The following is a 25,271-nucleotide window of genomic DNA, read 5'->3' as shown; positions in this document are numbered from 1 at the left end:
TGGAAGTTAGTGGATTTTAAGTCTATTAGGGGGAGTGTAGGCAGTGGGGTGACGGAATTCAGAGTGAATGCGAAGTTGGTGACGAGGAGACGTCTGTATCGGCCGAGTTCAAGATATAATGTTGGCAAGGACGGATTGTATTCGATTAAGTCAGATTGGTTTAGTCATGTTTCATGACATTAATAGGTCCAAACTCCTACTGCTGTTCTATCGTCTACGCTTGTCTACTCTAATCTACTCTGCTCTACATCACTCTACTCTACTCGTGCTCTACGTTTCTTTACTGTAGCTTAAACTCAATGTCTACTCTTCCCGTTCTCTAGCTCTTCGCCTTCTCGTACGTCGTCCCTTGATCGGTACTCCAATGCTGAACTCTACTTTCTACTCTATCTCTACTCTACGTCTTAACTTATTACTCTACTTCTACTTTCTTTTTTACTCTACTTACTCTACTCTCTACTCTACTCTCTACTCTACTCTCTCTACTCTACTCTACTCTACTCTACTCTACTCTCTACTCTACTCTACTCTACTCTACTCTACTCTACTCTACTCTACTCTACTCTCTCGCTACTCTACTCTACTCTCTACTCGACTCTACTCTACTCTCTACGCTACTCTACTCTACTCTCTACTCTACTCTACTCTCTACTCTACTCTACTCTACTCTCTACTCTACTCTACTCTCTACTCTACTCTACTCTACTCTCTACTTCTACTCTACTCTCTACTCTAATCTCTACTCTACTCTACTGTACTCTCTATTCTACTCTACTCTACTCTCTACTCTACTCTACTCTCTACTTACTCTACTCTACTCTCTACTCTACTCTCTACTCTCTACTCTACTCTCTACTCTACTCTACTCTCTACTCTACTCTACTCGCTCTACTCTACTCTACTCTACTCTACTCTACTCTACTCTACTCTCTACTCTACTCTCTACTCTACTCTACTCTCTACTCTCTACTCTACTCTACTCTCTACTTACTCTACTTCTACTTACTCTACTCTCTACTCTACTCTACTCTACTCTCTACTCTACTTACTCTACTCTACTCTCTACTCTACTCTACTACTCTCTACTCTACTCTACTACTCTACTCTACTCTACTCTACTCTACTCTCTACTCTACTCTACTCTCTACTCTACTCTACTCTACTCTCTACTCTACTCTACTACTCTACTCTACTCTACTCTCTACTCTACTCTACTCTCTACTCTCTACTCTACTCTACTCTACTCTCTACTCTACTCTACTCTACCTTCACTCTACTCTCTACTCTACTCTACTCTACTCTCTCTACTCTACTCTACTCTCTACTCTACTCTACTCTTTACTCTACTCTACTCTCCACTCTACTCTACTCTCTACTCTACTCTACTACTCTCTACTCTTCTCTATTCTACTCGTTCGTTCGCACTGCAAGTCTTCCTCTTGGGGGACGAACCACGCACGGCCTACTATTGTGTGGTGTATCTACCACTGAAAGGAAGTAGGCCCGTGAGGAACAAAGAGATGAAATGTGATGAAAAGTTTTTCAAATTAAAATTACCTTTTATTATTTAAGAAGAGAAATCACCGTGAATTTTGTTTCATGAAATTGAGTTGAGGCTTTATCGGTGAGGGTTAAAGAGTTGAAATGAAAGACGGATCTTTTCAACACCATAGAATTTTCTTCTGATCATCCGTCTTTCATTTCAACTATTTAACCCTCACCGATAAAGCCGCAACTCAATTTCATAAAATTAAAATTACCCTTCCGCTCATTTTCGACATCATTCATCTTATTCTTATCTTCTATCCGTCTATAATCTTTCAATTCTTAAATATTCTTTCTCAAAGAATATAACATTTCCCCGATATAGCCAATAAAATGATTTAAGATATTTGACACAAGAATATCAAAATGAGTTAAAAAAGCTTTAAATCATTTCCTGAAGCAAATAAATAACACCTACAATTGGACGGCAGTTATTAATTCAGAAGCAACACAAATCACTGAGATTTTTTTTTAATAAACCAGACAAAACACAGGTTTAATTGAAAAGCGTTTCCGCTTTTCCACATGATATCTGTTTTGTTCAAATTTACATCGAATCGATGATTAGCATAGCAGAGCATTGGGCAAATTTACACCGGATTGAATTGATGATCATAAAAGATTCCTCAAAAGTCTGCTTTGTCCGAATGAAAGACGCCACCAAGTTAATTCTGGTTAAATACTCTCTGATCCAGACGAATGCATCGTTCGAACCAAAAATGCAGTTCGGTGCAAATTTCGAAACAGCTTCATTCAAATCTAATTCCCGACAGGAGGAACAAATTTTCACGTGAAGTAATTCGATATACGCTAGTTAGATTTTCTCACCACACCTACTGGCCAACATGCATTCATTGTGGTGTGGCCAATGGGTAGATGTTACTGTAGGACCTACTACAACAGTAGGTAGGACTTACCATGCACCTGTTCCGCTTGGCACACATAGTGTAATTAAAGTTACCGCAGCGCATCGTCGTCGTAATAGCATTCATAAAATCGGGGTGTGAGATGTGTGCTACCGGTACGTAAATTTAATAAGTACCGACATTCTTTTAATTTGAACTCGATTTCAACGCAAAAATCATAATAGCGCTAATTCTATGATATTTTTCATTAAAAACTTGTAATATTATAATTAAAAACAATTTGAAAATATCTTTCAACTATATATTTTGACACTTTTCTTTCTGTTTCCTTTTACTCTTACAGGGACCGGGGGGATGCGGGACTCGCTGGAGGGGTCGGGCTCAGCGCCGAACGACATTATTCACCTCCAGAGACGGGTGGGACTCTTCAGTGGGGTTGCTTTAATTGTCGGAACGATGATCGGTAAGTCAAAGAAATACCTAACAACAGAACATTCTATAGAATAAACAAGTATAACTGAATCTTAAAAAATATTGTATACTCCATTATGCGGTCCGCTCATCCTCATGAGTTTGACATGCCTGGTCTACACAATCGATCAATCCTGTCAAGATCTTTTAATTTCGAGAGAAAAAGTTTAGGTGATAAATTTCTTCTTTCAATGAACGTTTTGAGAAAAGAACAGGCTTTCTTCGTAACATTTGCGGACCTTCAAATCCTTCCGTTAATTCCGCAAATCTGTTTTGCCCGCTTTCAACCTTTTGACCATCACCAGTGGTGTACTAAATAGACTGAGTCGATTGGGATCATTTTGAATTTTTCGAACTCTGGGGCTTAAAAATTTTCGTTTTGATTTAAAACTCATCCACAAACAAAATCATAAAAAACGTTTGTATAAAAAAAAATTACTTACTTTTCTGTGAGACCAAGCCTGTAAATGGTTTTTGTGCCAATTTTCAAATTCTTTACAGAAATTTTTTTGCTAATAATCGATTATTTGATTATTAAAAAATTCAAAGTATATTTCCTTTTGAGGTATCTATGTAAAAGACGAAAAAAAATACTCAGTTAAGGTTACGGTCGACCTAGTCCAAATTGGCGAGACTTTCGTTTGACGCCTGCCATCAGATTTTGTACAGTCACCTTATCCATTTTCTTCGACACAGAACGCCGCTGCTTACAGTTTTTTGGGTCTTCTTACGGTTGTGCTTATCTATCGTCCAATATTTTTCGATTTGGAGAAGTTCTGGTGTATTGAGAGGTTCTTATCTATGGGCACAAGCTGAATGTTGTTAGCGGCATACCACTTCATGACCTTTTTTCATAATGGCAGGTTGCCAAATCTGACCAAAACAGCACAGCCAAGTCATGTTTCTTCAGGAAAGGCAGCAAACGCTTTTGAAGGCACTCTATTACGTGAATTTCCTTTATGACGGTTCCGGCTGGAACGAAAAGGTCGCTTTACAATCCTCAGGTACAGATAGCTTCCCAAACGAGATATTTTTTGGCAAACTTTTGCCGTTTTCGTTTTTTTCCACTGGCGCGGGGTAAAACTTTTTCTGAATAAACAAACAGAATCGTCTCCCAGAACGATGTAAATATATGGTTGCTATACTCACCCTTATGCTTACGCCCAACACTGACAACTTCTACGGGTTGCAACCGCCTGCTTGAGGTTCAAAACTCGGGCAATACTAGTGGACTTCAGAATTAATAAACAACGCAATAACAACAGTTAGGGCAAAACTCGTGCATAACTAGGATACCACTGCCAATAAACGAAAACACTATTTGATAGTTTAATATGCTTGGAAATGTCTGCCACCTTTCTCCATCCGGATGCTGTATAAAACTTTTGTTCCGGAAGCTATCGGAAATCTGTGGCGTGGGCGTGGGTTTCGTCGTCCATTACCACGCGATCAAACTTTGTCAAGAAGGTCGTATACAGCTTCCGAGAACTTTTTTGCCGTAAGATTTGTGCTGTTCATTGCGATTAGCAGTCACTACCTCTAATAATCAAAGGTTTGAAGAACCTCTTAGCTGAATGAAACTATGACTTCAAAGTAGTCGAAGATTCCTTTGAATTCAGCTACAGTATTTGAAAGACCCAAATACTAGTATTTCACTAGCTACTTGCTAGCATCCTCAGTGGGTTATCTAAGTCGATAACCCACTGAGGATGCTAGCAAGTAGCTAGTGAAATACTAGTATTTGGGTCTTTCAAATACTGTAGCTGAATTCAAAGGAATCTTCGACTACTTTGAAATCATAGTCACTACCTTTTTATAAATCGATAGTTTGGATCATTTTTAAGCTTAATGCCCGGTTGTGGACGATATTCCCAACTTATTGGCGACATCTCGAACGGAGAGATTGGATATTCGCTTGAAAAAGCTCGCCACTTTTCTTTTCGTCACTGCGGCTTCCGGATTTCGATTTCCCCCAGATCCCAGCTTCCTGGTTGTCAAAAAACGTTTCCCGAACACTATTATTACTTTGCTGACAGTTGATTTCGCCACCTGCAACGATTTTGCTCTTTCTGCGTGCGTGTAGTTTGGATTTTGACAACGCATGAACAAAATTCTGATTCGTAGCTCCTTTCTCTTGGACGCCACCTTGAAAACTTAAGACCTAATTTCGAAGCCAAATAGAAGCATCATTCTACACACAAGCACCTACAAAATGAGGGTGTTCATGTTTTTTATATGACTGATTAGAAAAAATACGGCGGATTTGACAGCTGTTTGATCCGAACACCCCTTATCGCGAAGTTAGTGAAAGGGCCGAGTTACAGCCAATCGTTAATAGTTGACACTGCAGGCCCTCATACATAAATTCGTTGTTAAAAAATGAAGTCCGTGATTTTTTCGTTTTCCTTAATTCTTCTGGATTAGAATATCGTAAGTCCTGATGATGCGCTGCTACGCAAGTCTTAGAAGAGGCTGGGTCATTCGGCGAAAGTCATTAGATAGAAGGCCAATCGGTCAAAAAACTTTCGACCTCACAATCTTCGGTCGAAAACTTATGGCATTATCCCGTCTTAATTCACACAATTCAACATAACATTCTTTTCGGCTTAACATTCATTTTCATTTTCGACATAACTTGACGAACATAATTCCTCAAATTCACTCGGTCCATGGCAACCGTTCTCCAATTTCGGACAACCCACATCGCCAGATCACACTACACTTGGTCTAACCACCTCGCTCGTTGCGCCCCTGCTCGTCTTGTCCTACCGGATTCGTAGCGAACACCTGTTTTGCAAAACAGACGTTTGGCTTTCTCGCAACATGTCCTGACCAGCGTATCCGGCCAGCTTTCACCACCTTCTGGATACTGGGTTCGCCATAGAGTCGCGCGAGTTCATGGTTCATCCTTCGCCTCCACACTCCGTTCTCCTGCACGCCGCCAAAGATGGATCTTAACACTTATCGCTCGAATACTCTTTTAATGTACGCAGGTCCTTCTCGAGCAATATCCAAGTCTCCTCGACCACAGTTGCTTGTGGAGTCCATAGTATGCACGACTTCCGCTGATCGTTCGCCGCCGGATCTCACTGCCGATTTTATTGTCTGCGGTCGTCAGTGAGCCAAGATAGACAAAGTATTTGATTATCTCCAGCTGACCTTGTTATCACTGGACAAGCGAGCTCGGTCGGTCTCGGATTTGCAGGCCAGCAGATATGTACTTCGTCTTGGACGTATTAACACGTTCGTCGCCACGCTCATTTTGGTACTTTTACTAGCCAGGCCCGAAGAAATTCTCGGAGCGAGATAGAAAAGAGAGAGATTCCAAGATTAGCAACGTGTGGCTAAACTGAGCGGCTCACTTGAGTAAGAGAGCGTCACACGTTTTTTGATGTGACGGGGCCTCTCAGGAAACACACTCGTTACCCAAATATGGGTCCCATGGCGACGAACGTGTTAATCATTGACCCAATCCTTCCTTCTTCGCGTTTCAGTTTGTGGTAGATCTCCTCCACCGCCGCAGATGATCTGCCAACTGTATCAATGTCATCAGCAAAGCAGATAAGTAGGAGCCCATTGAAGGCATGGCTTCCGCTGATTAAAGATGCTATTCTTATATATAAAAATGGAGGCGTTTTCTTTGTAACACCATCACGTATAAAAGGACGGTCGGAATGAAGTGAAATTTGGTATACGAGGGTTTTTCGGGCCAGAGATGGTTTACCGGGTCAGCTAGTATCTGATAAATCCTAAGCAGCAACAATAAATATACATGAGAGAATCTTAAATGAATGCTAAATAAATTCTAAATGATATTTGAATTTATTTTTTTCTCAATCTTCTTCCAGGGTCTGGAATATTTGTATCGCCATCTGGTTTACTGGTGAGAACTGGTTCCGTTGGTGTGAGCTTTATTATATGGATGGCTTGTGGGTTGCTCTCACTGTTAGGTAAGTAACTACTATTTTCAAATTTATCCTGTCTCTATGTTTAAACAATTGACAATGAACTCACGAAACAGGACATTTTGACTTAACAAATATGTATGTACTTTAGATGTTGTGATCTGACTGTATAGGCAGAAAAAAAAATAATGCCACCTGGTCGGAATAATTTGTTGTTTGAGACTAATGGCGCGTACAAACAAAATGGCGCTTCTATTTTTGGCGTACTATCAATAAAAATCAAGTAAGGAAGGGTTTCGAACAGAAAAAGAAAGAGGCTGAAGGTACCTATTTCAGGCTTATCCTACCTCCGTTTCTGATTTGAATTCATTGTTTCCTTTGTTAAAGGTTTCGTTGAAATCATAAATCATAACAAATTAATATAAGCACTTGAATTTCTTCTTAATAAATTATCTGAAAATTCCTATTCCATAACTTTGTAATTAATTGATGCCGGCTCATAGCAAACAACAATACACAAACCTAAAAGCAAAAAAAAGACGTTGTCTCAATTGAGTCGGTCAGCTAGGCAGTAGACAATTATTTTAATTATTTGACTAGTCAAACTTCCGAACAAATGCTAAACCATCACCGTGGCACACCGATCGGTCAGACAACTAATGTTTCCCTCACCATAAATCATCGGGTTTTGTCTAGTTACTCGCGACGACCAGCATCCGCCAAAAAAGTTGATGCATGTGACCGTAAGCGGACGCAACGATCAGGGCAGAGCGAACACAAAAAAATGGCTTCAATTTTCCGCCAGCCTGTACAGATATTTTTAACCATCCATCGTTCGGACGTGACAGTGAGTTGGATGTTTAACAAGAGAAAAGCAAAGTAATGATTGTGACGAATACACACCTCTATCGGTTCGACGGAAGGATGTAGAAGAAAAAATGCCCAGAAGTTCAAGAATCAACATTCCGATGAGGACCACTGTTTGACATTCGAGAATGGGAAGGGGGTTCTATTTATCGGAAGTGTAAAAACAACCAGTAACACACGAGATCAACATTACCATAAATTAAACAGGCGTTTATCGGTTGCGTTGATAAAACTGCGAGTCGCACAGTTTTCATTGAGAAAATTTTGCTCCGACCAACGGGTCTTGGTCGAACACAAGGTCAAGCTTGTCTGGTCCCCTCGTTTGGGATGCTGGGAAATGAGCACAATTGCGACGTATTCTTACGGGAAAGCTCGTTAAAAGAAAAACCAAATGAGTGGAAAGATAAGCACAAAAGAGGATTAAACTTTTCTATCTTGAGGTAAATGCTTGATTTCATTCATAATTAAAGGATTAATGATTTTTTATGGTGCATGAACTGAGGTAGATTTGAATGTGAAATTGGTTTGACCTAGTTGTGCGTATATAACATTGAATTAAAAAATCCTTTAATCTTCAAAGATGATCTTTTCTGACACGATAAAAAACCACAATGTTTCGGTCTTTTAAAGATTTATAACCACGGTCATGAACGTTAAAGTATGTTTGATTTATCTTAATATGTAAATACATTCTAGATTTTTTCACAAATCTAGACTTTTTCACTTGTTCTTCGTTTTTTCAGATTGTTGAATTTGCCCCTAAATGTACCTTTAACTCCACCCGGGGCCTCTGACCTTGATCTATCCTTAGAACCGCGATGAATCTGTACTTCTGAACTTATACTCATGACTGAAACCATCTCCAGCATGTACTCATGTATGACATCTTCTCTAACGCCCCAAGGTCCGATCTTTTCTCTTAACGACCCTATGTCTAGTACTACATGGATACGCGCTACGGTATTAAGTAGTTTATCCTGGACTAGCAGTCCTTTAGGATTTCTATAGAAACGACTGGAATAATTTCCGACAAAGAATTCATCGTATACGTACCAACTCAGAAGTCTTAAGCAGTGGCATACGCGCGAAGCTTCAACCTTGGGATCTGACGCACTGTTTACTGGCGATTGAGTTGGCGTTGGCGGTCTGCTGCAGAATCCAATTTTTTTGTAGGGCATCATAATCCAGGCGAGTCAATCACCACAGGTCAGGCGTAGTGGCGGGATTATGTTTCCGAGCCGCTAGAAGTGCCTTATGAAGAACCCGTGACCGGTCAGGTATTGCGTCATGTATTGAGGTCTCTCTGAACAATGGTTATGCAAATGCAAGCTACAGAGATTGTGGAAGTAGCTTTCTGACAGACTACAGCAAAGATGCCAGAATCATCTACGGGATAAGCGAAGATGCAATCCCACTAACTAACGATGTTGAAGACGGGGTACTTAAATATCGAGGGATAATATTGAAAGAATTCTTCGTCCAATGCGTTGAAATCCCCGACAGTAACCATGGTTGATCCTATTGACATTCTTATTATCCAGCTATAGAAGAAGAACCCGTAAACTATGGCTATCACAAGACTTTTGACATCACTACATCTTTTGACCTCTGCCTGTTACCAAAAGTTGAGCTTATATACCTTGTTCTGGAGTCAGTGCGATTAAGATTTAACTCTAATGCGACGTCCAGCTTCGCCTTCAATATTTATAAAGACATACACCGTCTTAGCCGATTTAGGCTTTTACATACTGAATATAAATGACGTGGACAACTTAAGATTAACAATTGACACCCAGTACCGAGACTGGAATCGAACCCATGCCATCAGTGGACCAGCGATTACAGTGTTACCACGCTAACCACTCGACCACCGAGACGTACAATATTATCTTTCTGAAACGGCTAGTGTGGTGTTTCACAGAGATTGAGATTAAATCATTACTGGGCACAGTTCGTCCTCTAATGTAACTCTGCCTTATTGTGGAAGACCTGAGCCAACCAAGCTTTGAAGACTTTAGTTGTGATTGCTGAGTTACGCTTCAACTTGCGGATAAACTCAACGAAATGTATTGTTAGATTTAGTCGATTTAGAGTAGTTTTAACGAACACACACAAATCGAACTCTGATCGTGGAATATACGATCTCTTCGCTCAAAAATTTTCCAGTATCTTCACTTCAGCTTCAACATCCTCAGAACATTTAGCTAGCGATGCCAGGAACGTTTCGCCATTGGGCTTTTCAATAAATGGTATCTAAATCGAGGTGGCAGTCATCTCTAAAGAAGCAACGAAGCAATTCCTTTTCTACGGGCCCGTACGGGATACCAGCTGCTTTTTTAAAAAGTTTCATGCCTGTTTTGTTGACCCTTATTCGGCTCATTTTTCAAGCTTCGCTTGATAGAGCCAATTTCCCTCTAAAGCATGGATCACTACAAATCTGGACGCAGACATTCCAGATCCGACAACTAGGAGCACTATGGTAAAATAAATAGTGCGTCCAGATTTGTAGTGATCCATGCTTTAATATGGAAAGAAGCTTACATGTTCCCGGTACATAAAAAAGGAGATAGGAGAGATGTTAACAATTACCGTGGAATCTCAGCCTTATGTTCGATTGCCAAACTATTTGAATTGGTAGTCTTGGATCCTTTTTTCATGTCCTGCAAAAATAACATCTTCAATGATCAGCACGGATTCATGCCCAAACGCTCTACGACAAGTAACTTGCTAACGTTCACTTTTTTTGTGCATGAAAGTTTTGCTGCCAAATCTCAAACTGATACAATCTATACCGATCTGTCCGCTGCATTCGACAAGGTGAACCATCGGAAAACTCGAACGCTTAGGATTCAACCAATCCTCTACTTGATTGGTTCCGCAGTTACTTAATTGGTCGTAAAATGATTATTCGAACGGGTGACGTTTTCCAGGCAGTTCCCAGCCTCCTCCGGTGTGCCCCAAGTAGCCATCTAGGACCGATTATTTTCCTAATTTATTTAAACGACGTGTTGTCACTCCTCGACGTCCCCAAAATTTGCTATGCTGATGACCTAAAACTATTTTACACCATAAACGACCTCGACGACATAAATTTTCTGCAATGTCAATTCAACCTCTTCGCTGATCGGTGCGACAAAAACTGCCTGCCATTAAACCGCAGAAAATGTGCAGTCATCAGCTTCTCGCGTAGGCGGCAGCCTCTAATTGCGGAGTACTTCCTTGGAGACGAACCCATCTCACGTGTGAACCACGTTAATGATCTTAACGTAATCTTAGATCAGCGCCTGGAATTTAAGGCACACACCAACTACGTGATTGACAAAGCATCCAGAAGTCTCGATTTCAGTTTAAGAGTGGCGAAGGACTTCAATGACGTGTATTGCCTGAAAATCCTATACTGCAGCATTGTTCGTTCCATCCTTGAATACGCATCAGCTGCCTGGTGTTCCTACTACCAGAACGGTGTCGATCGGCTCGAGGCTATTTAGCGGCGATTCTTGGGATACGCCAGACACCTGAACTGGCAAGACGCTTTTCGCTTGCCTAGCTACGAAAATCGATGTCGTCTAATAAATATCGATACTCTTCAAGCCCGCAGACAAGCAACACGTGCCTCATTTGTCGTCGACCTCCTGACATCGCGAATCGACTGCCCCACGCTACTGGAGGCTATTCTGCTTAGTGTACGACCCCGTGGTTTTAGAAATCTGGATCTTCAATTGTACATTCCTTTTCGATCTCATAATCTATGGCGAAAATTTTTTGAATTTCTCAAACACTGGGGCCTTAAAAGCTTCAATTTGGTTCAAACCTCATCCATGTTTTTTTGCTGAATTTTTAAGCAACGTTTACATGAGTAAAGCTGAACTTTTATGCTTGTGTGGGAAAATTGAATACTTTGTTCTGAAAAATCAACCTCATTTGTGTTTCTTCTGTGGAAGCGAGCCTGATAATGGGTTAGAGGAGTTAGCTTAGATTAGATTGATTGACATTTCACATCCCCCTCAACCATTGAACGCGAAATGTTTAATCATTATATTTGCAAAATATTTTCTCTTGGACTACGTACCATATGTAGGAGAGATAGGGGCATAATGGCCCCCCTAAGGAGGACGCTTGATTAAGCATAGAAATCAGCTACAACATATGAGTTACATCATTGTTTCGTGTTCAGACACTGAAAAAGTCTATTTCATAACTGGCTGAAACTTGAAAAAATAGATAAAAACGTTTTAAAATGCATTTTAAATTTTTCAGTCGAAAGCAGAAAACGATCAATATAGGGGCATAATAAGAACCCCCCTGGGGCAGTATAAGCACTATAAAACAGGACACGATTAGCATTAGCCGTAGAATCTAGCAGCGAATTCAACTCGATGAAGTCAACTAAATTATAGAGTTACAGCTTGACAGATTTCATCTGACGAGTTGGCCTAGTGGTAAGCTGTTGGAGAAGTAACTCAGAGGACTCAGGTCCGATTCCTGCACCGAAAAAACTCTTCACATGAACGCTACGTGAAAATGTACATGGATTTTTGCCACCATGAAAATCACGTGGAACCTACGTGAATTTCAGGTAGCAAACAGAGCTCGCGCAGCAAGACGAATTCACGTAACTTTCATATGAGTTGTATGTGAAAAAAACCTAGATAGAATGTGAAAAGGGATTCGTTCTGCTACGTGCGATTCACGTAAATTTCATTAAAATATGAACGTTATGAGTTCTTTTCGGATATTATAAATTAAAAAAATGTGTTGATGTTGCAGGACATTTTATAATTTCCAATAGTAAATACACTTTTCATGTTCACTTAAAATTTGCACTTCAATTATTATTTTTAACAATACTTGCACTTCACTTATTATTAAACTTCACTTACCTACATAAAAAAAAGTAAGTGCGTTGCGAAATTGGTATTCGGGTTGCTCCATAGTAGTTGTCTGGCCGTCCTCCCAATTCCAAATTCTGTATAAAATAGCAGAATATTTAAATGACGAATACAAAAACAAATGTTCACTACTCACGTTAATTCAGCATCTCCATCACGTAGAATTTCTCTTTTTGCTAGCACCAACCATTGGATCCGCGCCATATTGGATACTGAATTCTTTCAGAGTTATTCAGAGCTACGTGAACATCACATAGAATGCACCAAATCCCTTTGTACTTGGCGGATCACTGGATTTTCACGTAAATTGAATGTGTCTTTGTTTTGACAGCAAACGGCTATGTGAATTTCACGTACGGACCAAGTGAATTTGTAATAATGTTTAAGTGATTCATGTAAGTCAAGCAAAAATTCACGTAATGAGCGCCTACGTGAAAATCCAGGTGAATTTAACGTTTTCTTTTCGGCTGAGTGTGGTCGAGGAGTATTTTTGTTTTCATTTACTATTCATGATTGCTTATTTTGATTGATGCATTCCCAAGTAACACAGATCAAGCAAATAGGCTTTTGAGTTTTAATATTGTTTTATGAAGACTTTTCGATGGCATCCAATTTTTAAAACGGTTTATTGTAACATAGGAAATGCTTCATTTATTGGGTGTTTTAAAAGAGCCCTGAAAGTTTTGCTAAAACTCGAATAAAACACTATCTTAAGAGTGTTGTAAAAAAATTGCAAAAGCATTGCTAAAGATACAATAAAACACATACTTTCCTGTTTTATTAGAGCTTTGGTATCAGTTTTAATAATGCGCTAAATGCGCTTTTAAAACTAGCGTTCAAGCCAAGTTAAAAAAAACTGTTTAATTGGAAAATTGGATGTAAGCATGATAAAACTAAGTGACAGATGCAAGCATGGAAAAAATCGCATCGAAGAACGTTCAATTGGCCATCCGTGGTGAATATGTTCGATTCAAACTGCCAAGGAAAAAATTCACACACCAGAATGAACACTAACGATTGCAATGCCGAATAAATGAACTTTTAATAGGTTCGGGTGAATGAACCGATGGCCGAAACATTCGCCACAGTTAACTGGATCGATTTTTATTTCACCACGACGCTCGTTGGATGAATAGATTCGCAAATGATTGTCGAAACACAATCGCCAAACGATTGCACGATTGCATTCGCGAATGTTTCTGTAACCGGTAAATGGATGCGCCATCAGGTGCTTGTTTTTCGGCTAATTTTGTGCGTGTTAAAGCCCCGGAGTCTTCGTTGAACCTCGGTCGTGAACGGCAGCAAAATCAAACTCGTCGCGGATTTCCGTCGCGGTCGTAAATATTGCTTAGGAACTTTTATATTCTGCAGAAGTTTGAGTGAAACAAGTGTTTTGTAAAAAGATCACATGCCAGAAAAAATATTTTTTAAATTAAAGTTGCAATTGGTGGAACCGGTTATAATTAGCTCAAGAGTGTTGATCATACAAGCAAAGTTTCTCAAGAGCTGCCAGAAGTGGAGTTTGGTTTTTAGAAGAAATCATTATTTAGCTTCACAATGTTTCATGTTCAATGGATTGGAGTTTGAAAGAAGTTGAATTAAGGAGAAGATGGTGTAATTGTTTGGTGGTTTTTCGTGCTGAAATTTTCATTCAATAATTTGTGACGCAAGCCGATACCCTGCAAGTCAAAACTTGTTCATGCCTGCTGTAGGAAAGATGCACCAACCAAGCTGAAAACTTAACGAAACATCAAAGCAACCCGGTGAGCTTGTTCCAAATCTATATTTATCTCTCTCTTTTTCTCTATTTTATCTTCGTCAATTTTAGTTGAATTCAAATACACATGTCTCCCTCTAGCTCTACCTGCTATCCTTTCCTAGACCGCCTTGAACATGCACTTTTTCCTTTATAGTAAACGAGGCGAGTTGGGTGATGCTTGGGGGAGAATGATGCAGCTTATCGAGGGTGTTTGAATGGCGGAGTGTAGGTCAATTTCGAACTGATGCGTTTTACGCGGCGCTCACTTTTCGGTACTTTATTCGTTTCTGATGATCAGATTCGCCTTGGGAGCGGCTGGAACGGGTAGGGTATGGATCAGCGGGCGCTGCGCGGAACTCGTCAGTTCGTCAGTATATCATCATCAGACGTATTTTTTCTTCTACAGATGAAATGATCGAAATTGGTAGGGATGCACATATATTCTTAATAATTTAGTAATGGAAAAATTTAGAATCAGTTTTTTTTTATTGTTTAGAAAGTTTATTTGTTAAATGAAATATTGAAAGTTTTAATGGATATAAGGTTTGTTTATGTAGCTAATTTGTTCAAAATTTTGCGAACGGCTTAGGAAGGTTAAAATGTTGCATTATATCCATATAGTTTCAAGAGTCACGCAATAATGAAAATAAATCATTCCTGAAGCGGGGGAAAATTTTTTTGGGGTGGAAGCTGGGAGGGGGGGGGGGGTACGTAATGGGGGGTGTATGTAGGAAAATAATTAATTGGTTGCCGTTGGTGCTAACCTTGGAGCTAGAGCGGAGTGTTGATACAACAAATGGAAGTGAAAGCGCTAAGCAGTTTGGATTGCTGGGGGTACTGGTCGGATCTCAAGTCGCAGTTGGTCGAAATAAAAATTGTTTTTATATTTAATTTGGTCGGTAAAAAATACAGCTACAGGTAAACTTTAAGTGACATGAGGTAAGATTGGTACGAAGGTAAGATTGCTTTATTAACCAACTATATGCCTTTAAAATATATTTATCAGAACGACCAACCAGTTGCCAGCTGGGCAGATATCTACACGCATGCGGAATACCTGTCGTAGATTCATAACACTGAGAATGTTATGAATTTAATACGGTTGCGAAACTGTTTGCTCGTTCTACAAATAAGACACACACATACACGAAATACATTCATTACATGACAGTTCACACGAAGCCATGGTGTCGGGTATGTGCTAATTTGCATCGAAGATTGGCCGAACTTATAATCTAAAGAATGCAATTTAGCGCATACGTTGGCGAAACTGCGGTGAATCCGTGCACCCATGGTGGATTATCTACATACATACATACATACATTTTGTGCGTGTTAAAGCCCCCGCGCTCGCTGACGGTTTGTTTTCTCATGATGTTAATTCAATTTATGTTGGATTAAGAACATTCAGCATATAGTTAATGAAAAAGTGGACTTTTGGACATTGCGGGAATAACTAAACGGACAAAGGGGGGGTTTGAAAATGTCCACTCTTGTTCATGAAGCGTAGTGGTTCGGTCTATGTCCACTAGAACATTTTTTTGTTAAATTTTAATTTCAAATTTCTAAATCTAAATTCGAAATTCTAATTTCGGAATCATAAATTCTTAGTTCTTAATTCTTAAATCTTATTTCTAAATTCTTAATTCTTAATTCAAAATTCAAAACTTTAAACTCTAAATTCTAAATTCTAAATTCTGAATTCAAAATTCTACATTCTAAATTCTAAATCCTGAATTCTTAGTTCTTAATTGTAAATTCTAAATTCTTAATTCTGAATTCTTAATTTTGAGTTCTTAATTCTTGGTTCTTAGTTCTTATTTCTGAATTCTTAATGCTTAATTCTTTATTCTGATTTTTGAAACCTTAAATCTTAAATCCTTATACTAAATTCAAAATTTAAAACTAAAAATTCTTTATTCTATGTTCTTATTTCTCCACTATAGGTTCTCATTCGAGGCTGTCTATTCTAAATTCTTCCTGTATTTAGAATCAAGAATTATGATTTAAGAATTCTGAATAGAAATTTAGAAATAAGAAATGAAAATATTTCTATAAGAAGTTCAAATTAAAATCTTAAAATAAAAATGTTTGATTTGAATTAGGATTTAGGTACCGTGAAACGGGATAACTTTGATCACCGGGGTAACTTTGACTATTTATAAATTTTTCCACATTATGATCAATAACTTGGTCTATAGTTTGAATTTTTGAAAACTGTTTTCTACGTTTTAAAGCCCATTAATTGAGTATCAAACAGACAAAATTTGGTTTGTATTTGAAAATGTTTTCTGTTATTAATAGTGAAATTTCAAAATCTTAAAATATCTATTCTTTCCGAGGCTCGCCAAAAAACAGATCTCCTGATGATACCAAAAAGTATTTAGAAGCAAATGGGTGGTTGAATGTGGAAGAACAACTTATATTTTTTGTATATGAATAGTTATAGTGCTATTTTTATAGTCATTTAATAATAAATTTTTGATATTTAAAAAGTAAGGACATTTTCAAAGAATAAGCCCTTATTAGACAAATGGAAAGGTATCCTATCAAATGACTAAGTTTAAAGAAAAAATGAACATGGAAATAGCGGGAGGGCCTAGGGGAATGTGTGAAGTTAAAATTTATTTGTGCTTTGAAGCTAAAACTATTTATCAATTATTATGATTTTTGCCCCTAGATGTATGCAGCATCAGTGTTTTTTCGATTATAAATGTTTTTAAAAGAAAACGTTAAATAGTAAGGTAAAACTGATTAGTTAGAATTTGTAAACAATTATGAAGGTGTTTTGTATCCTTTACGATCAAGAAAACTTGTTAAAACCGTAAAAATGGAGACTGAGCAATATAACCTCAAAGCATCAATTCCTGAACAGCGAAGAAATCTATTTTTTAATCAAATTTAAAGTAGTCCAATAAATTTCTGCAACTATGTTTTACGTTCATAGGAGTCCAGTACTGGTTTTAAAAATATGAAACATTCCACAATCCCCTTAGTAGGAAAAATAATCGAAAAATATTGGAAAAAGTGATCAATATTACCCTGGATTTTGAAGACATTTATTTTGGAATTTAATGCTCAAATGAAAAAATTAAGAATTGAAAATTTATGATAAGAAATTTAGAATTTAAATTTAGAATTGAAAAACTACCATTTCGAATTCACAATTTAACATTGAGAATTAAGTCTTGAAAATTTAGTGCCAAAGGTTTGGATTTCAAGAGTTAAGTGCATAAATTTAAGAATTTCTATTTTGGAATTAAGAATTTATAAATAAGGATTTAGAATAACAAAATTAGAATTAAGAATTAAGAATTCAGAATTTACAATTTAGAGTTTAGAAATAAGAATTTAGAATTTAGAATTTAGAATTGAGAATTTAGAATTTAGAATTTAGAATTTAGAATTTAGAATTTAGAATTTAGAATTTAGAATTTAGAATTTAGAATTTAGAATTTAGAATTTAGAATTTAGAATTTAGAATTTAGAATTTAGAATTTAGAATTTAGAATTTAGAATTTAGAATTTAGAATTTAGAATTTAGAATTTAGAATTTAGAATTTAGAATTTAGAATTTAGAATTTAGAATTTAGAATTTAGAATTTAGAATTTAGAATTTAGAATTTAGAATTTAGAATTTAGAATTTAGAATTTAGAATTTAGAATTTAGAATTTAGAATTTAGAATTTAGAATTTAGAATTTAGAATTTAGAATTTAGAATTTAGAATTTAGAATTTAGAATTTAGAATTTAGAATTTAGAATTTAGAATTTAGAGTTTAGAATTTAAAATTTAAAATTTAGAATTTTAGAATTTTAGAATTTAGAATTTAGAATTTAAAATTTAGAATTAAGAATTTTGAATTTTGAATAAAGAATTTTGAATTTTGAATGTAGAATTTAGAATTTAGAGGTTAGAGTTTAGAATTTTGAATTGAGAACTAAGAATTAAAAATTAAAAAAATGGAATTTAGAATTTGGAAGTAAGAATTTTGAATTAAGAATTTAGAATTTAGAATAACGAATTTAGAATTTGGAGTTAAGAACTTCCAATTAAGATCTTAGAATTAAGAATTTAGAATTTAGAATTAAGAATTAAGAATTTATAATTTGTAATTTAGAATTAAGAATTTAATATTTAGAATTAACAATTTAGTACATACTTAGAATCTAAAAGTTAAGCAATCAGAATTTAAAAATTAAAATTTCCTATTTACAACGCATAGTTTAGAATGAATAATCTATTGATGTGAATGAAATGTATACCTTTATGAAATTATCTGACGAGTACAACTTCATTACGAATTTTAAAATTTCGCAACATTTTTCGTGCTAAACTCAGGAATGAAGCAAAGATCGAAATATGTCCATTTCCTTTTTAGGATGTTGAAACTAGCCAAATTTTGAAGTAGCTTTAAAATCTTAACATTTTTAAATTTTTATTTGGCAATATGGCAAAAGCTAAATCCCTACGCTTCGTGAACAAGAGTGGACATTTTCAAACCCCCCCTTTGTCCGTTTAGTTATTCCCGCAATGTCCAAAAGTCCACTTTTTCATTAACTATATGCTGAATGTTCTTAATCCAACATAAATTGAATTAACATCATGAGAAAACAAACCGTCAGCGAGCGCGGGGGCTTTAACACGCACAAAATTAGCCGAAAAACAAGCATCTGATGGCGCATCCATTTACCGGTTACAGAAACATTCGCGAATGCAATCGTGCAATCGTTTGGCGATTGTGTTTCGACAATCATTTGCGAATCTATTCATCCAACGAGCGTCGTGGTGAAATAAAAATCGATCCAGTTAACTGTGGCGAATGTTTCGGCCATCGGTTCATTCACCCAAACCTATTAAAAGTTCATTCATTCGGATTGCCAATCCGACCAATCGGCGATCGTCTGTTCACTCTCGCATCGCCGATGCTACCATCGTGAACGGAGCGGGGATTGAGAATCGTTAGCGTTCATGCTAGTGAACGAATTTTTCCATCCTTGGACAGATGATTTGACAATCGAGAAGAACGTATACACGCTTAAACTTGTTTACCTCTTTTTAAGATAGCATAACCTGTTTTGAAAATATTATCACTCAAAATTGAGAAAAACGTGCTATCAAAATGATATAAATTAACACAGCTAAATTCATCCGAAAAATAAAAACAACGTTTTTGTATCCGCATTCAAATTTCAAAACAACCACAAATCGTTATTCGATTCTTAGGGTTCGAATAAAAGCACATTGTGAATAAACGTTTTTTTTAAGAATCGATAAGAATAAATGTAATAAGACAATTAATTTACAAGTACGCTGAATAAAGTACTTGTTTTATTTATCCATCCCTGTCTCTCAATGCGAAGGTAAGTAATCTATATTAACGCCATCCAATCAAGAGTTAACAAAATTCTTTCCGGATCAACCGCTCTTGAAAGGTTCTAGAAGACTGCAGCCACCGGCTTTTCCTCAGCAAAGACGGAGAAATTGAGCTTCATTTCAAGTGAAAATGCTCATTCTACACTTTCATCAGCCTCAACAAGGTTCAGATGATATAAATAGTCAGAATGAAGACAACTAGCAATGGCCGATCATTGAAAAATACGATTTATTTGAAGCGTAACGTAGTTCTGATTATCGTAAGCAAAACATCCGAAGCACGTTTTATAAAATCGTTTTATCGCTTCTAATTTCAGCAATAACCATTTTAGTTTGATACGTTGCATGCTATTAATAATATCGTTACCTAAATCGTTAGCATACTGTTTGCAGATAAGTTTTCCCATACAACTGTTTCAACAGTTTTTAACAGTTACATAACCTAACTAAATATTCAAAATAAAATTATTCCGGAGTTCACGATTCAGGCAATGTATTTTACAATTTCTATAATCGTTTGCTAAACGTGTTATTGCGCTTCATCAAATCGTCGTTTGACGAATAAAGAAATCGTTTGGTTATAATTCTCAATTATACGGGTTATTATTGAGCTTTAAGGCCAGGCTTTTGATTACGAAAAATAATTACAACATTTTTCAAACCGGCAAAAAAAATTTTGAAACTGTTTTACAACTGCCTTAAGATGTTCAACATTAACTTACTGACCGCCATGTTGATTGTGAAATTGAATCGAATTTACTGTCGCCATCTTGCTGGAAATAATATTATAATAGTAAAAACTAGACATTTTCAACAAATTTGTCAATGTTTGCGGTACTATTTGTTGTATAGGTAATGAATTTCAATGCAAAATAAAAATTGCATCATTTGCATCAATTCTTAAAATTATGTCAACCTTGATTTTCTTTGAGGCGCGCATATCTTTTGATGCTATTTCGTATATATTTAACAATAAATCTAAGGTTGCAGGAAGTTTCATGCTAAGACATATTAAAAATGAAAACGAAAATATTTTTAAAATAATTTAAATGCATACTTCACCAATCACGAAATGCACGAGAAAAAAACGGAACAGAAAGCTCCCACAGTAGAGTATCCATCAAATTTCACAGCTCCCACAGTAAAATTCCTATCAGATTCCTTGACGTAGTTTTAAAAGATCTGTGGATAGTCTTAAGAGAGCTCTGAAAGGTTTCTTAAGGCTATGTCTATAAGGTCGAATAAAACTATTATGTTGGATGTTTTATTATAGCGTATGGAATTAGCTTTGAAAACGTTAACAAAACAGGGCCTTTATGGCCATATGTTAGCTTTAAAGTAATTGTGCTAATAGCGTAGAAAGCGCTTTGGCATATGAAATAGCTTTAGGAAATAGTCTTAAGCGAACTGTTAAGGTTGGAATAAAACTTAAATTGTTATTTGGGATTATACGGCTAATCGCATCATCCATCAAACAAAGCAACAACAAGATATGTATGTGTGTTTGTAGAATACAAACAATTAGCACACACTCCTACATTGGTGCTTTGTTTAGCGAATGATGCGACTAGCCGTATAATGAGTTCATCGAATTGAATTCGCTGCTAGTTTTTACCGCAGAAAATGCTCATCATTCCCTGATCAATGGTGCTCTGTTCATCCCGAGTCAACAAGTTGAAGTAAAAACGCATTTTAAAATTGATTAAGGTGAAAAATAATAAATTTAATGAAGGCGAAACTTGAGGAACAATCTGTACATCATGTAGCAGTGTGTACATTATAGATCATCATTTCGCCGCGGGTTATGCCCTTATCTCCCCTAGGTACATTTTTCAATATTGTATTTTAAGATTTCTTACATCAATCACGTTAAACTTTTTATTTTTGCATTTCGAACTCAATGCAATGGACGCAGGCGTGGCTCAGTAAAACCAGTTCCACATCGCCAATATGGTTGCTGTTTATTACATCGCGATTGTCCAAGCCATCAATTTTAGCCAGAGATCAAAAGAATGATGTCTGGAATAGAAAGCACATTCATTCATAATGAACAAAACCGATGCTCTCTTATTTGAGCATCGATAACGGTGCCGGCCACGTCCTGATAGTGAATAGACCCAATAGGTACTTTAGAACCGAGGTCATCGAGGTGCATCCTAGCAAAACACTTTTGGTTTTGCATTAGGGTAGTATGATATGATCAGGAGCAACTTTTGACTAGCGTGATCGATTATTTTTAATTCGCTCCTATTAAGATTCATAATTTGGTTTTCTATAATATAAGCTGTGATATAAGTTTCTTCCGAACATTCGAAGTTGTTTTTACGAATATCAATATTCTTAGTTATAAACACCATAGAAAAAAAATTATTGACTCATTTCAAAGAAAATTCTTTAATTTTTGAAGATAAGACTAATAAAGAACGTGTTCACCATAAGGTGTCTGTTTATTGTCTTTCCGAATGACGTATTTCAAGACGCCAATTGTTTTTTTCTTTTTCGAATAACAGAAAAAAAGAATCGAGGAAACCAACCACCCCGACTCAAATTCTAATTACTTTTACGATGCATATTTTTGCGGTCAGTCATGGGCGTCCATTCTTGTTTTTTTTGTTGTTGTTGTTGTTGTTGTTGCATAAAATGTTCAACAAAATGCAAACTTTTCACCCTCCTCATCTTCTGCTGCGTCCGCCCCAATTGTCGAATAAATTTCTCATTCAAATACAAAAATAACAATCGCTGTGCTGGCGATATCCTACAGTTATTGCAACCGAATGGGTCCTTACTTTTCAGTGGGCAAAGCAAGATGTAAAGTACGAGGTACGAATGACAGACAGTTGTCGGATGATGCGGAAAACTATCTTTGGCTGACATGGTTTGATATAAATTTTAAATTTAAGCCCATTATGATTCACGTCTTGCCTTTACGACTTTGTTTTGTGAAATTGACTGCCATGATCGATCATCTGATGTTATTCGACAAAAATGAAAGTATACAGCAATAAGAATCGTGTTGGACACGAAACAAAAACGAGCAGTTATGTTCCCTCCTCAGTTTTGTCAACAGAAAATGCCAAAAAAGCAGGTTATAACCGATCATAACCAGATTTAGTTCCCGTAGCCACTCGCTATTAACCGCCTTGATAGGGAAAACGAAATGTCTAAATTTGTGTAAGTGGAAATTGTACGAAAATGGTTTTTTTTCGATCAGTTTTTCCCAATATAAACTGAAATTCATTAATTAAAATTCGGGATAAAAAGTCTCAAAATTGTACGTTGTAGGTTTTTTTTAGCATTTGAATCTGTCATCAAAATGTTGAATCTAAATTTTTAAAATAAATAGATATCGGAATTTCAAATTAAACTTTTTTGACAATTGATTTAGAAGATGGAAATATTCAAGCAATATGATTGTACAAAAATTCCTACAATCAAAGTCGGAACAGTACCATGGATTGCTAAAAACAAGGGACATAAAGCGGTCGTCTGAAGCGGCTCCATTTGATCCAATTACGATTATGCGTCCATTCGCCGAAGCAGTATGAACGTCTTTTTGCTCCGGGATAAGCTGATGGTACCGTACCGTATAGAATGATAATCTGGTAGGATAGAACATGCCAATGCTCTCGGGTCCGCCCATGAATTTTTCGCACCGATATCAACTTCGTCCGATTATACGTGACTCGACGTTGAGAAGCAGCAAAAAAAAAAAGAGGAAGAGCCTTTGGAGGAATCATTTTTCTTCCTATCGGTGGCTTTTAGCCGGTAAGACTGCTGTGCATATATACTTTGGAGAAAGTTATTTTTGTCACAGAATTATGGTTACGGTTTGGGAAATTGGAAGCATAAGCTCTAATAAGTCCATGGATTCATCAATATTTATCAAACCATTTTTTTCTAACACTTGTTGTATCCGTTCATTCCTTTTTATTTCGCTTGTTAGATATCTTTCGAAACTTATGTTCATTGAAATAAAAAAAAACATTATTATTCTTAAGTTTAAACAGTTATGAACATAAACAACCAAATATGGTGAAAAAATATTATATTTTCTGAGTTCAACCACAACTCAAATATGGAATTCAGTATTACATACATGCCCTATTACAAGGACATATTTTCTATGTGCTTTATGTGTATGCCAAAGTAAATTATTCTAACTTGATTTTGGAGAACATAGAATTTCACGAGCTTCAACAAAGCTGTTCAACACAAGAAATAAAAGAGCTGGGTTTAAGAGTTAAAAAAAGAGTTGATTTTTTTCCAATAAAAGGGCATAAAGGGCGTCTTAAGGGAGACCCTTATTTAACCATACTTAATAACTTTTATATATGAGATCAATTAGTCTGACGTGTTAACACATTGTGGACAATATGCAATATCTCGTTTTTTCGCCTCCCGAAAGTGTGCTGCACTTAGAAGCATAACTAAAATGTTTTAAATTTAACAATGAAAGTATATTTGACTAAATTAAAACCACTTTCGTTAACTCAAAGATACTAAATTTGTGGAGCTGGGTCCAGTAGTTTCTGAGAGGCCGTATGCCGAATTTCGGTGTTTTCCAGCTTAGATTTATTTGCGGACCTTAAAGGGTAATACGATCAAAATTTGGTCAATATCAACTTGACGTATTTCTTTCAATTTTGCATTTAAAAAACCTGAACACCCCTCATTTTGAAGGTGTGTGTGTGTAGAACGTTGCTCCTATTTTGATTTTGGAATTCACACTTCAGTTGTCAAAATGCCGTCCAAGGAAGAAGAGCAGCGTATCAAAATTTTGCTCGCGCATCGCGAAAATCCGAGCTACTCGCACGCAAAGCTGGCAAAATTGCTAAAAGTTGCCAAATCAACCGTTACAAATGTAATTTAAGTGTTTGGGGAACGTTTGTCGACAGTCAGGAAATCTGGATCGCGGGGAAATCGAAAACCGGAAGCCGCTGAGACGACAAAAAGAGTTGCCGGTAGTTTCAAGCGAAATCCGAACCTCTCTCTCCGAGATGCCGTAAATAAGCTGGGTGTATCGTCTACAACCGTGCATCGAGCCAAAAAACGAGCCGGACTATCGACTTACAAGAAGGTAGTGACTCCAAATCGTAATGATAAACAAAATACGACGGCCAAAGCGCGATTCCGGAGGCTGTACACGACGATGCTGACGAAGTTTGATTGCGTGGTAATGGACGACGAAACCTACGTCAAAGCCGACTACAAGCAGCTTCCGGGACAGGAGTGTTATGCAGCAAAAGGATGGGGAAAGGTAGCAGATATTTTCAAGCACATGAAACTGTCAAAGTTCGCGAAGAAATATCTGGTTTGGCAAGCCATCTGTACCTGTGGCTTGAAAAGCAGCATTTTCATAGCTTCCGGGACTGTCAACCAAGAAATTTACGTGAAAGAGTGTTTGAATAAACGTCTGCTGCCTTTCCTAAAGAAACACGGTTGTTCCGTACTGTTTTGGCCAGATTTGGCATCTTGCCATTACGGTAAAAAGGCCATGGAGTGGTGCGCCGCCAACAACGTGCAGGTGGTTCCCAAGGACAAGAACCCTCCCAACACGCCAGAGCTCCGCCCAATTGAGAAATACTGGGCTATT

The 25,271-nt window shown here is 37.0% G+C and overlaps 1 protein-coding gene across 2 annotated transcripts in view; it reads left to right on the top strand.

Moving 5' to 3' along the window:
* The window catches only part of LOC129751332 (b(0,+)-type amino acid transporter 1), a 109,038-nt gene that overhangs the window by 63,199 nt on the left and 20,568 nt on the right, over window positions 1-25,271 (top strand). For both annotated transcript variants that reach the window (XM_055746778.1, XM_055746777.1), the window contains exons 3-4: window positions 2,755-2,874; window positions 6,731-6,832. In XM_055746778.1, coding sequence (XP_055602753.1) covers window positions 2,755-2,874; window positions 6,731-6,832 — 222 coding nt within the window. The remainder of the gene's footprint in view (window positions 1-2,754; window positions 2,875-6,730; window positions 6,833-25,271) is intronic.

Source organism: Uranotaenia lowii, chromosome 3 (assembly GCF_029784155.1).
Source record: "Uranotaenia lowii strain MFRU-FL chromosome 3, ASM2978415v1, whole genome shotgun sequence".
Classification (NCBI taxonomy): Eukaryota; Metazoa; Arthropoda; class Insecta; order Diptera; family Culicidae; genus Uranotaenia; species Uranotaenia lowii.
Note: the sequence above shows the minus strand (reverse complement) of the source record. Positions and strands in the feature narration are given on the sequence as shown.